General features: G+C 30.1%; 1 protein-coding gene across 1 annotated transcript; it reads right to left on the bottom strand.

Moving 5' to 3' along the window:
* Positions 1-569: 569 nt before the first annotated feature.
* LOC133688899 (probable glycosyltransferase At5g03795) lies at positions 570-5,120 on the bottom strand. Its single transcript, XM_062108543.1, has 4 exons — positions 4,462-5,120; positions 3,860-4,098; positions 1,868-2,216; positions 570-1,372 (listed from the first exon to the last, which is right to left on the bottom strand). The coding sequence occupies exons 1-4, from the start codon at positions 4,720-4,722 to the stop codon at positions 689-691; spliced, it is 1,533 nt and encodes a 510-aa protein (XP_061964527.1). The 5' UTR covers positions 4,723-5,120; the 3' UTR covers positions 570-688.
* Between the last annotated feature and the right edge of the window lie 9,872 nt (positions 5,121-14,992).

Genomic DNA, 14,992 nt, shown 5'->3' with positions numbered 1-14,992 from the left:
AAAATGTATTAAATTTTCATTATCATTTTTAAAAATTTCAATGGAAAATATATTAGAAAAAGGAGTGGATTGGTTTATTTGGTACTGATCTCATAATTAATCAAATTGTCCAAAATGTAATAGTTTAGTTAATAATTCAGGTGTCAATGTGCCACATTTTCTGTAGTCCAGGGGAAAGCTTAAATCGTCATTAAACCTCTAAAAAATGCTAAAAGTGTTGATTCTACCTCGAAAGAAAGTGATCAAAACCTACATGTGATCATAAATTACAGAATAATTGTTGAATTTCTGGCCTTGGAAAAGTAGACGACTTTCCCTTTTGAGTACAGGAGCTTTCACAACAAGAAAGGAACTAAGCCAGGTAGCGTTTGTCAAACTCGAACAAAGAAAGATTGGTTTCAAGTATATATACACTTCGAATGTTCGTAACTACCAGATATTTGTAGTATAAAATTTCTCTTAGCTCTACGCACCAGAACGTTAAAACAATCTTGATGAACGTGGAAAAGTTCCTAATCCTAAGTAAGTTAGTACCCATCAAACCCTGAAAAGCTATAGAAGGAATAGGCTGATCAATGGAACCTATAATTTATTTTCCAGGACTTAGCCATCTGATTAAAAGTATCCTTAACATAATTACACAACTCCTTACGAATCTGATTAATTACTGGTTAAGTCCCCTGCTCAGTCAGCTGGTGATGGCTACTTGATCATCATGAATTCCAACATTCAATCTACGAAGCCAAATAGAATGAAGAATCATGTGGAAGACATCAAACCGCTTTGGAGGAGAATTAACCTCGAAGTGCCTCCTTACTTGCAGCACTCTTCTTTGCATTCTTATGTACTGCCTTGGAGATATACTTGTCAATATCTTCTTCAAGCTGGGGATATCACTCACCGGAACCTCAACAGAGAATGACTTCCAATTCAAGACATCGCTAAAAGGTGGCACGTAATGATCTGAAATCAGCACCGGAACGCACCCAGCGTAGAGCGCCTCGACAATTCTGGGACTTGCAACTTCATAACCACTTGGACAAAGGCAAAACTTGCTTCCCCTCATCATTTCATAGTAAGATACCCCTTTTGGGAGCTGCTGATGCACCTTGATATCATCATCCTTATTTTCCCAGTGCTCAAGAACTACAGGTCTGATAGGACCATGAAGCCTTCCTGCAAAGAAAGCTAAGATTGAGCGTTTTGATGGAGATAGTCCACCGACGAAGCCCTTTATCGAACCGGTTCGGAGATTGATCTCTGGCAAGGATACATCTTTGATGGGATTGAATTTTTCTGAGGTGTTGGCATTGCATAGTGCGCGAATTGAGATTTTGCCTAGATGAGGAACGGAAAATGAAGCTTCTGGCCCCTGTGAAAACAAATACAAATTATGTATATAATTGTTATAAATATAAAGCTAGCATGGTGAAAAACAAACTCATTCGTGTGTGTGTGTGTGTATAAATAATCTTTTTAAGAGAAGAAGTTCTAATCCACTTGGATTAATTTAAACCTATAGTATTCTCTGAACACATATATTTATACTAGTATAAAAAATAAATATTCTTTAATATTTATATATAAATCTAGAAGGCACTTAAAAAGAACTAAAAGATATTTTAAATAAAAACTTCAAATTAATTTCAATACTCTCCTTTAATTTAAAAGTCATCTTATAGTAACTTTCAATTTTTTTTTTACCGTCATATTATATCCATAACTTTTTGAAATTTTTATCTTTATTTTGAAAAGATTGTAATTATATCTTTATCTTAGCCACTTCTGTCGTCGTGGAAATGACTAGATTATATGTATTTCATCAAATATTCTTGTGAAACTTGACTAAAATGCGAGGCATGCGTACCCAGTCATGGCAAGCAAGCATGAAATGATCGGCACCAAGACTTCGATTCCAAAATGGATATTTTCCACTGATTAGATTGATATAGTCTGACACAGTCCTCCTTATCGGACCAAAATCCCGTGACCCCCGCTCGTAGACAAATCGAACCATCATAGCTACGCTGAAGGGGAGGAAATAAACGTGTGCTTTGTCCGGATCCTCCGTACGGAAATGGCCATCAATCTCCATCCTGTGAATAAAATTTCCTTCCATGGAGTATATGCTCCTGCAAGGACCATTATGAAACACAGGGGGCTCCCCCTCTCCATACACAAAGACCTTAAACTGTTTTTCCATTTCCAAATAACTCCTGTTATGAAAAAGGTAATTCTTTAATATATAATTATATATGCATGCATATTCCCAAAATTTATATGCGTATTCTAGTAGCCTCAGCTATTAGAATAAGTGCTTCATTAGACATATATATATATAGGAGTCGGCCTTGATTATTAAGCAAATACATAGAATTTGTTTTTTCAAGATCAACCATTAACTCATATACATGAATTTATGAAGTTAACAATAAAATCTTAATTAAAAAAATTCTATCCAAAATATTAAAAAATAAATTTTAAAGTATATAAAATTAGAGTGAAAATAAAAATAAATTCACTATTAAAATTACACCCTTCGATATTTTATGAAATAGAATTCATATATAATCAAATCTGATTAGATATCTTCAGTAAGCTAGCTCGTTCAATATGAATCATCATAAAATATGTTAAGAACTCCTCTTTCATTTTATTATGAAAAACATTTTTAACATGCTTCATAACTAAAAATGTTCGCTCTTTGGTGATAATGAAAACATGCAAAGTCAAAATAAAACGAATTAACTTGGTAATGAAATGATTGCGTTGCGACTTATTTATTTCGATTAATACTCGATATAATTCAAAAAGGATAAACATATTATGAAAACTCTCATGATGAATCACATCAATATGATAATATTCTAGCTGAGATCTCAAATAATACATCTCTTATTCATTGAAATCTTTAGGATAAAAATTATCAACAAACTTGCAAATAGCATCAACTTTAAATAATTTAAAGTTGTTTTTATGTTCTAAACAGAGTTAAGTATAAGAAGTTTCATAGTCCCATCCTTGAATCTAGAATTCAACTCTTCCAACTGAAAATTCATTGATGAGTTAAATATATTATAATGATAGTGTTAGTAAACTGTCACCAATCCTTATTGTTGACATGAATAACCCGTAGTCTTTTATATGAAGTATTTATATATGGTACGTCAATCTTATATTGTGTACAAACAAATTGCATATGTGTAAGGAGAATATCAAATTTAGCATCTTTTAAAGTTTGAAGCAATGCTTTAATAGCTGAGAAAAGATTGAGTTGAATTTATGTGATAGATAGTACCATACAATAAATAGAAAGAGAAAAGGTGTGTTGTTGTTTTGGCCAAATTTTATGAGCTGAATATGTAGGAAAACAAGAAGTAATCTAACACGAGGAAGAATACAATTTTTGACTTTGACTCTCTTAGCTAAAAAAAATAGAAATTTTAATTAAAAAAAGTGACTAATTTACTGAACAAAACATGTTTTTCTTGAGCTAATTTAGTTAAATATAACTTAGACTATTTTAATATTAGTACAAAAAATATCGATAAAATTTTAACTGGGCTTTAGCCCACCTAAGCCTTGAAAAAGGCTCCGCCCTTTTTATATATGTTCACTGTATTATAGCCTGCAAAAATTTAAGTTCAATTATAGGGCATACTTAGGTGACGATAGCAAAAGTTTGGGATCGCCTGAAGAGGAGTGTTACTGCATTATAAATTCTTAGACCCATTCCAGGTCGCCGGCCATACCCTTTTTTGTTTTTAATGTGGTAAGCTAAGCAGCCAGCATAATATCTGGTCCAAATGACTATTAACAAACAGGAATATGGACTGCAGTAAAGAATAATTTAATAAACCTGTGAAAGACTTTGGCATTCCAGTACATAGGGCCTGCCGGAGCATAATCAGGGTCATCTGCTTGCTTTCCATTTTTAGCCTCTTTTAATGCAACTCGAGCTTTTTGAAGGCCTGATTCGAGTTTCTCTAGACTGGTGTGCTCGGTTTTATGTCTTGTTTTACTGGCAAGATCAAGAGCTTCGTTTGCTGGGGCAGCAATGGGCCCTGAAGTTTCTGAAACATCTTGTTTCAAAACATTCTGCACACCAGTAAACTTAAAATTATTCACTCACCTAGAGCCCCAAATTATTAAAAATAAAAATCACTAACCAGAAAGTTTTGTTGAGTCGAAATTGAAAGATGTATATAATTTATTTTTTGAGAAGAAAGCACTATATTCTTATATCTTTCAAAACTGTCACAGTGACAGCACTGCAAGCTAATGTATATTCAACACACAGAAAACCGCTAAATGCTAACTGAAACAGCGAAAATCTTCAGACATTGATCAAGATCGAAGTCTTTTTTTTTTAATTGATGAATCATTGATCAAGATATATAGTCTACCACAGAAAAAACAGAGGAGGTGCGTAATTAATAAGACATGAGTTAAAGGACTTACAGGCTCTTCAAATGGTAAAGCCTCAACAGCTTGCGGTGGAGGAGAAAAGCCGTTAATAAGAGGCGGAGACTCATCACTCTCTTTTGCATGTACCGCGACACTACTAGCATCGTTTAAAGAAGAATTACCATGTCCCCACCATAGCCAGGCCGGTTGTCTTGCTATAAAATCCCAGCTGGAAGTCGTAGTAGATCTTAGACCAAAAATGACAACAAACCCAGAAACCAGTATCAATGGAACCATTAACACCATGAGCTTCATCGAAGAAAACCTACATGCAAGCTTTTTTGTGCAATCAGATTCCTACTTGCACTCTTTATTTTGATATTCTCGTGGAGTTTGTTTTCTCTTAGCTAAGCTAGCTATGCAGAGACCTGTTATGATTTTGCTTGTACCACTAAATCAAAACTCCCACTCTCTCTTTTTTCTATTTCCGTGGGATTCTCATTTCTTTTCAGCAGAAAGAGTTGATCATTTGCAGTGGTTGCTCCTCCACGCCAAGCGTCATCTTATGCACCATCTCTACCTGCGTGTTTCTCATGCAGTTTTTTCTTATTCCGATTTCACCCCTTTCCTTCTACACTACCGGACCGCCGATTCTCTTTTAACGGTGTGCTTAATTATACATTCTTCAAGCTAAAATATCTGGGGAACTGTGTTTTTTATTTTTTCCTCGTCAAATTATCTTTTTCAATTTTTATCTTTTTAATATTAAATTAATTAAAAATTTAACTTTGTAACTTTTTTAAATATTATAAATTGTTACCGAGTTTTTTCACATGATTTTTTTATTTTATTTTTTATGATTTTTTTAAAATTATATGTCAATTTTATTTTTTTAATATTGAGCTGATTATGAATTTAGTTTTGTAATTTTTTTCCCTTAAAACATGATGGATTGCTATAGTGTTTCTTCACAAGTTTTTTTTTTGTTTTTTATGATTTTTTATAAAATTATCTTTGTTAATTTTATTTTTTAATATTGAACTGGTTAAGAATTACAATTACAATATATGAGGAAAACATTGTAGCTTTCCTCGCAAATTACTGTGGATTGCTATAGTGTTTTTCCAACATGGTTTTTTTTTTCTTTCTAAAATTATCTTTATCATTTTATTTTTTTAATATTGAGCTGATTGAGAATTATAATTACAAGTAAATGTAAGTAAGGCTAAATCATGTGGGGTAAACACTGTAGCTTTCCTCACAGAACACTATGGATTGCTATAATTTTTCCTCACAAAGTTTTTTTCAATTTCTTTTGTATTTTCTTTTTTGTAATAATTTTTTATAAAATTATCTTTGTCGATTTTATTTTTTTAATATTGAGCACAAAACACTGTGGATTGCTATAGTGTCTCTCTACAAGGTTTTTTTTTCTTATGATTTTTTTTTAAATTGTCTTTGTCAATTTTTTTTTTTTAATATTGACCTGGTTGATAATTATAATTACAAGTAATTACAAATAAGGCTATATCATGCAGGGAAGCACTGTAGCTTTTATCATAAAACACCATGAATTGCTATAGTGTTTCCAATATGGTTTTTTTCCTTTTTTGTTATGTTTTTTTTACTAAAATTATCTCTGTCGATTTTATTTTTTTAATATTGAACTGATTGAGAATTTAGCTTTGTAATTTTTTTTCTTTAAAACACTGTGAATTGCTGCAGTGTTTTTCCACATGATTTTTTTTATGATTTTTTTCAAAATTATCTTTGCCGATTTTTTGTTAATATTGAGTTGGTTAAGAATTATAATTACACTAATGCTAAATCATATGGGGAAAGCGTTGTAGTTTTCCTCACAAAACACTGTGGATTGTTACAATATTTCTCTAAATAGTTTTTTTTTTCTAAAATTATCTTTGTCGATTTTATTGGAGAAAACTCTATATGTTTCTTCACAAAACATTGTCAATTGTTATAACATTTTTTCACATGAGTTTTTTTCTTCCAAAATTATCTTTGTTGATTTTTTTTAATATTAAGTTGGTAAAGAATTTAGCTTTGTAATTTTTTTTTATTTATTAACAGAAAAGCTAAATCATGTGGGAAAAACACTATATCTTTCCTCACAAAACATTGTAGATTGCTACAAATCATTTTATTCAGTCTCTAAGATTTTGATCACTAACACAAATTTTTTTTTATGTCATGGAATATTGGCTTCATCATAACTTTAGTTTCTATTACTTATCTAATGCTGGTTCATAATTATAACACTATTAAGTATATTTGTTTTATAAACCTGTGGCAGCGCGCATGCATGCCATCTTGTATTTTCTATAACAATGTATATGCAATTATGTACATCTCTTTTGGTAAGTATATTTCTTATGTTATGATTTGTTATTTATAATAAGGGAGGTTGAAAGAAAATAAAAAATATACATTTTAATTCAAATATAAATAATCTGTTTAAAACTCTATAGAATTAATTTTTTTATATTAAAGTTAATATTTAGATTAGCTTATGTGTATCTTAATTAATTCTATAAACTTTAAAATTAATGACTATATATATTTTTAATAACTTTAAAATTTATAAAATTCAAATCAATAATCTTTAGCCAGACATCACTCAAAATTTTTATAGAACTAAATTTGGCTGGGCAAGTGGCGACCTTATAGCCAGAACAGACAGTCTCCTCTTAAATTACGTTTACATGTGTAACTATCCTAGTGGATCTATCAATATTAATTACCGGAAAAGGACATTATTTTCCCCAGGGAAGTGGGACCAACCTTGATTTGATTAGATTTATTGGCGTCCATAAATACACGACTCTAACGTAAAATCATAATACAAATTAAAATATCGAAAAATAAAATATTGCTTCCGATGAGAGGCTCGTGGATGATAAGCTGTGGGGCAAGTGGAAGCCTGACAGGTGGAATGGAATGCGTACTGTTTGGAGTTATATTTGTGGCCTCAGCCTTGGACCTGACCTGTATCTGTTCGCATTTCAAATTGGACACGTCTCTCCTGATGTGGTAAGAAAACCACGATGATCACTCTAACTAATTCCTACCATCAATTAAATATTATAAATATTAATTAATTTGTTTGGTGTGAGATTATATAATGTGAATAATTTTGCCCAAACAATACTGTTTTTTTTTTAAATAAATGATATTATGAAGTAAATAGTTGGATTGAGATTTTTTTTATTTGTCTTTATTCAAATAAGTTGCTTGCAACTTTATTTCTAAACTCTGATATTAAATTTAAAATGGTTTTAATATTTTGTTCAGTATAAATAAATTTTAATTTTATTTATATTTTTTAAATAGATAAAACAATTTATACTTGAAAGAGCTATACATGCTGTAAATATTTTATAATAATAAAAGATTATTCTCTATTTTGTATAGCTATAGGACATCATAATATTAATTATAAGAGATTGTAATCTTCATTTTTCCCCCCTAAACAACACCAATATCCTTTTATATAAATAACCTCTAATAGAAACGAAAAACAATAAAAAAGAATTTTCTTGAATCACTAGATATTAACACGTGTACAAGCACTGATGGAAGGCATAAAACAACAACGCATGAAGAAGTGAAATGATAAGAATTGACAACTAGAAAGTCTCTATCCCAATCAGTCCTCATCTATTCAAAAAAATATCGATCTATTTTTGCAATTTCTACTTAAATTTTAGCTAAAATGTTCCGGCTAAATAATATATATATATATATATCATCTAATTTGACTATATCAATTATATTTTTCAATTCAATTATTTAACCACATTGAAATTTTACAAAGATTTTCTTACCATATTATTGTATTCCAGGTTAAAATTTTAGGGTAATCAGAGTTTAGAAAAACCTTGCAAAACTATTAATAATATTTTTATAATATCATTCAAATTTATAATTTTATTTTAAAGGTTATTTTTTGTATTTTTTTATTATATTAAGTTTTTTTTATTTTATATTTCAATAATAGATTTACTGAAAATTAAATTTTATAATTTGTTATTTTTTTATTTGGTATTCTTATGGTCTCATAACTCGAGTCATGAATTTGAAAAATTAACCCGGGTTGATCAAATATATTATCATTTTAATATTTTTTTAAAATAATATATCATCTTAAATTTTTTTAAATTAAACTATAATTTTATTAATCATTCAAATTATTTTAAAACTTATCAAATTGATTCATCGGATGATATTATTTCAATTATATATATATATATATATATATATATATATATATATATATATATATATATATATATATATATATATATATATATATATTAGATGTTACATGGTATGCGATGTCTTTATCGACCACTGGCACGACAGATGGCCTTTGATGCCATGAATTCATTTGTCGGACCCACCTTGTCCACCGGATATAGACCGTAGATTCTTAGTTGTGCCAGAGTTTAGAAGCAAAGCTATCAACAGCCACAAACATTCTTACAAAAAAAAAAAAAAACACTACGGAATTAAGCTAGAATAATATCAGGTCGAACCATGTGGTCCGTATATAGTTGTCACTAATAAGTCCAAATCACAGCGGTCCCAATTTCTAAAACATGATTCATGTGGGAGAATACAAACATCTCTTTATCTCCCTCACAAGCTGTTCACCAAAATTTGGTGCTAAAAAGTTCAATTTTGAAATGAAATTTCTTTTTAAATCCCTAATTAAAAAGAAAAAAAAGGATGGTTGGATTTCAACAATCAGAAAGAAAATCATCATTTACGTCATTTTTTACCATCAAGATAGTTGTTCTTGGTGTCCATGAGTTTCATGCAACGAAAGAAATTTTATTGTAGTTGTTTAGAGTCACAATATTGCATGAAAAATAAATCTAAATTAAAAAAAACAAATCTAACCTAGTTTGATTTTGAGTTTAATTTTATCAATTGAACAATCTAAAATCAATATTCAAAGCTTTGATAGAAGAAAAATCATTACTTGTGAATGATTTCAAGGTGTTTATTTCTATGAAGAAATTTTTTAGTTGTTATCATGAACAAGTCTATTTTCTACTTCCCATTAAATCAAAATACAACCAAGACAAATTAAACTTTAATGTTTTTTTTCTTTTTACATCAATCATAATTCAATTCAAGAGATCAGTGTGCAAAAAGATTTCTTTTTTATATTACATAAATGAAGAATTTCCTAGAAAAAGCTCAGTAAAAAAAATCCAAAGAAATAAGTAAAAAAAACATGTTCTTACATCATCCCTTGCAGAGATGCAAACTGAAATTCAATAAATCAGTCTAGAACTTACACATGCGTCTTGTTAATAATATAATGTAAATAATCACCTTAAACATAATTATACCTTCAAGCTGTCATGTTTTGAGTAAATATTATCCATCAAAACCCCATCCTCAATTTGTTTTTTAATATTTGAGTTTAGAATTTTCACACATGCTAATAAGAACTAATTAAAATCTAATTCAAAAAATAATTTAAAAAATTTGAGGTCAAAGAAAATTTTTAAAATTTTCCTAAGCCTTAAATATTTTCAAAATTAAAAAAAAAAAAATAATGTAAAATGATCCCAAATTTTATTGAGAGATCTAAGAAATTATATAAATTTATCTGCATATCATCTGATTCTCAAAATATTAGTGTTGTTAAATACATAACACCTCACCAAACTTCAAATAAGTCAATTAACTATACATAAAGATATTTTAAAAACCACGCTAAAATTACCTATATGAATTCATGTAAACTCCAAGGAGAAATTTTCAAAAAAATTGAGATAATTCCAACTTATATTGTTCATAAAATAAAATAAAAATTCTGTCTGAGCAAAAAACCTGAAATTATTTTAAAAATGTATTAAATTTTCATTATCATTTTTTAAAAATTTCAATGGAAAATATATATAAAAAACGAGTGGATTGGTTTATTTGGTACTGATCTCATAATTAATCAAATTGTCCAAAATATAATAGTTTAGTTAATAATTCAGGTTTCAATGTGCCACATTTTCTATAGTTCAGGGGAAAATTTAAATAGTCATTAAACCTCTAAAAAATGTTAAAAGTGTTGATTCTATCTCAAAAGAAAGTGATCAAAACCTATCAAAAATTACAGAATAAATTACATAAATATTATTGGAAAAGTAGATGACCTTCCCATGTGAGTACACAGGCTTTCACAACATGAAAAGGAACTATGCTAAGGTAATCTTAAGTGGTTAGATTTGGAGTTTGTTTCTTGATTATTAGTTTAAATTCTCTCGAGATCACTGAAAGCTTACATGATTGTTAATTTCAAAGTTCGTGCAAGCTGACTCGGATACCCAAATTAATTAAACAAAGAAAAATAAAGGAATTAAGCCAGGTAGCGTTGGTCAAACTCGAACAAAGAAAGATTGGTTTCAAGCATAATTTTCAGACCTGGCTCGATGGCCGGCCCGATCCAAGGCCCGGGTTTCGGGTTTCGACAGGGTCACCGGGTCGCCCGGGTCAAATCTTTTTTTTTAATCAAAACGACATCGTTTTAGTAAAAAAAAAACAAAAGTTAACGGGTTGCAACCGGCTTTTGACCGGGTCTTGCTGGGTCAACCGGGTAACCAGGTCACACCAGGTTTTTCCTTTCTCTATTTTTTCTTCAACCCGGCCCGATTCCAGCCTCGGGTCGACTCTCCGAGCTGGGTCGGGTTTCAAAATTATGGTTTCAAGTATATATACACTTCGAATGTTCGTAACTACCAGATATTTGTAGTATAAAATTTCTCTTAGCTCTACGCACCAGAACGTTAAAACAATCTTGATGAACGTGGAAAAGTTCCTAATCCTAAGTAAGTTAGTACCCATCAAACCCTGAAAAGCTATAGAAGGAATAGGCTGATCAATGGAACCTATAATTTATTTTCCAGGACTTAGCCATCTGATTAAAAGTATCCTTAACATAATTACACAACTCCTTACGAATCTGATTAATTACTGGTTCAGTCAGCTGGTGATGGCTCCTTGATCACCATGAATTCCAACATTCAATCTACGAAGCCAAATAGAATGAAGAATCATGTGGAAGACATCAAACCGCTTTGGAGGAGAATTAACTTCGAAGTGCCTCCTTACTTGCAGCACTCTTATGTATTGCCTTGGAGATATAGTTGCAAGCTTTTTTGTGCATGTACCGCGACAAAAGCCGTTAATAATTAAGAGGCGGAGACTCATTACTCTCTTTTGCATGTACCGCGACACTACGAGCACCGTTTAAAGAAGAATTAATTACCATGTCCCATCAAGGTTGATGAAAACTTTCTTTTTTTTTGAAAATACGAAAAATATAATATAAATTTAAATTATAAACTCAAATTATAAAATCATAAAATTATTTGGAAACTTTTTAATTAATTATATATTGATAATTCTTGTCAATAAATTAATTTATATTAAAATCTGATAAAATGAGTCAATAATATTATAATCAATGAGTAATCTAAATAAAATGAGAGAGATAGATAGTATGAATCAATAAATTAATGACATGGAAAAATAAAAAAAATCTCAGAACAAAATTTTTCAATACGGGAGAATCACTAAAAGATAGAAAACACATATAAATCTAGTGACAACCTGATTGTTCCCATCACAATAAGTCTTGAAAGACTTCTTTTGGGTTGCAAGCTAATGAGTTTAAATTAGTAATTAACTAATATAAATTCAATAATGAAATAAACCCTTAAACAATGTCTAATGCGCTAGAAAAAAATTCAAATTAAAAATAATAAAAATAAATAAATAAAAAAATAGAATAATAATAAAAAAAAGTCTTCATGTTAAAATTCCTTCATATAGCCTAAATCTCCAATTTTTGCATATTGTTGGCAAATTTGAGTTCTGATTTCAAACATGTCGTTCTCTCTTGTTTGAATGAATTATTGGGCCTACGACATACAATTGGAAAGTTTCAGATATTTACTTTTTATCCCAACTTTAATCAAAGCAAAATTTTACCGGTAGCTCTAGATATATCCTAAACAGTATATGAAGGTCTTGTTTGACATATTTGACAATATTAATTTACTAACTTTGACCCTTTGAAATATTATGTTCTCTAGTTTCATTTGACCTGAAAATTTACCAGATATATTTTTATGTATCTAATATTTCCCTGTAAAATTTCAGTTTTATTCAATATACGGTTTGGAAGATATGCTCAATCTTGCAAAATGAGTCAACATGCATTTTAAGGTCAAATTTAAACCTGACTTAGTTCATATCATAAATTTAGTAAATTCGTAAAATCAGACCGAGTTTTTCGATTTTGCACGAGTTAAGTCCGATTTTACTGGTTAATTTTGAGTTTTTAGTCCGATTTAGCACGTTAAATACATGTTAACTTGTAAAATTATAAAATTTTAAGAGTTAACTCGTGTTTTTAACAACTTTCATCTCCACCATATCCAGCCGGTTGTCTTGCTATAAAATCCCAGCTGGAAGTCATAGTAGATTTTGGACCAAAAATGACAACAAACCCAGAAACCAGTATCAATGGAACCATTAACACCAAGAGCTTCATCGAAGAAAACCTACATGCAGGCTTTTTTGTGCAATCAGATTCCTACTTGTACTCTTTATTTTTTATATTCTCGTGGAGTTTGTTTTCTCTTAGCTATGCTAGCCATGCATAGACCTGTTATGATTTTGCTTGTGCCCCTAAATCAAAACTCCCACTCTCTCTTTTTTCTATTTCCGTGGGATTCTCATTTCTTTTCAGCAGAAATAGTTGAACATTTGCAGTGGTTGCTCCTCCACGCCAAGCGTCATCTTATGCACCTTCTGTACCTGGGTGTTTCTCATGCAATTTCTTCTTATTCCGATTTCAGTACCCCTTTCCTTCTACACTGACCGGACCGCCGATTCTCTTTTAACGGTGTGCTTAATATTTCCTATAACCATGTATATGCAATTATGTATATCTCCTTCGGTAAGTATATTTCTTATGTTCTGATTTGTTATTTATATCTTAAGTATAGCCAAAGAAAATATTTGCTACATATAATTTATATATCTAATGATGAAAATAGTAGACATTCTCGAGAAATTTTATAATATTCAAATTTTAATTATTAATAGTTATTTATTTAATAAATAAATAAATAAATAAAAAGAGAATAAAAAATATGAGAGAAATTAAAAAAAATATGTCCGTGCCTTGATTCTTATCTTTTATATATCTTCCGTTTCTTTTCCCGTCGAGGGGATCGAAAAGTAAAACGTCTTGCCTGAATTGTGTGCTTTATGATGAGCTACTTCTCATTTAAACCAGGAAACAGGGAACCACTCAGCTGAAGCTTTTTTTTTTTTTTTTCTCTCCATTTGTATGATATCTGTTGTATTTTTCTTCCTCTGTATCTATTTACTAATTCGGAGAAAAACAAAAGCACAGCTAACTAAAGCATGCATGGGTTTCTTTATTACTTTTAAAAGCCAACCGCAAGCTTTCAGCACTGACAAAAATCAAATCCTGCATGCTTTCGTCATAAATTTAGAAAACTTATGGTAGACGGTGACTGATCATACATGTGAAGTCTAACTTGAATTATCTTGCATCTTAGATAAACGACGGACCTTCGCAAGCCATGTCCCTTGCGGTTTTTGTTCTTTTCAGCAATTGCGTGTGCTTTAATTTAGGTCCGTTAGGGTTTCGCGTTTTTCTTCTATATATTTTTTGCATTTTTTATTTATTTAGTGGATAAAATTTTAATCCACAACAGGAATAGAGATGTAATATTGGCACAAGCAGCTGCGAGAAAGTCGAGGAACCAAGGCCATGGATCAAACGGAAACGAATATACTTTAGTTATTAGTTATTGTATATTAGTGATTGCTTACATGTATTATATGGTCTGTATATATAGGGTTTTATCTTTATATCTCTTGTACCAATACTGCAAGGCCTAAGCTCCAGGAGAGAAAGTTCCTAAACTTTTGATTTTGACTTTTCCTAATTGGAAGCAAATCATGTAATTGAACGAGACGTTAACATTTAGCTATATTTTTTACATAATTATGCAATGTAAAGTCACTTTGAAACAAGTCGGTCCACTCAAGTTTAAATTATTATGTTGAATTAATTTTTTGACAAGGTATCAGAGTCTTATTGATTAAATGGTCACGAGTTCAAATCTCACCACTCCATTCTATTTGATAAAAATTTAACACAAGACTCAAGTCAAAAAAACTTTTACTTGAAGGAATGTATTAGAAAATTATATAAATCATATCTTGAGGTTTTACCTAATAGCTTAAGCAATTAGAATGGATTAGTTTCTTGACAAATTACTCTTAACATAGTTTAATCTATTTTTTCACTTACCCGTTATTAGGTTGGATTAATTTTTTGACAAATTACTCTTAGCATAGTTTAATCTATTTTTTCACTTACCCGCTATTGCTGCTACTTCTACTAGGATTAATTTTTTGACAAATTACTCTTAGCATAGTTTAATCTATTTTTTCACTTACCCGCTACTGCTGCTACTTCTACTATTAGTATTATTAAAACATTCACTTTTGA

Source organism: Populus nigra, chromosome 3 (genome assembly GCF_951802175.1).
Source record: "Populus nigra chromosome 3, ddPopNigr1.1, whole genome shotgun sequence".
Classification (NCBI taxonomy): Eukaryota; Viridiplantae; Streptophyta; class Magnoliopsida; order Malpighiales; family Salicaceae; genus Populus; species Populus nigra.
This window is presented reverse-complemented; position numbering and strand designations above follow the sequence as displayed.

Bases quoted from the DNA above. Each gene is read 5' to 3' on its own strand.
- LOC133688899 (XM_062108543.1), bottom strand. From the start codon at position 4,722: ATGAAGCTCATGGTGTTAATGGTTCCATTGATACTGGTTTCTGGGTTT. The intron at 4,099-4,461 runs GTAAGTCCTTTA...ACTGGTGTGCAG, and splicing joins CTTTACCATTTGAAGAGCCT to AATGTTTTGAAACAAGATGT. The intron at 2,217-3,859 runs GTTTATTAAATT...TTTTCATAACAG, and splicing joins AATGCCAAAGTCTTTCACAG to GAGTTATTTGGAAATGGAAA.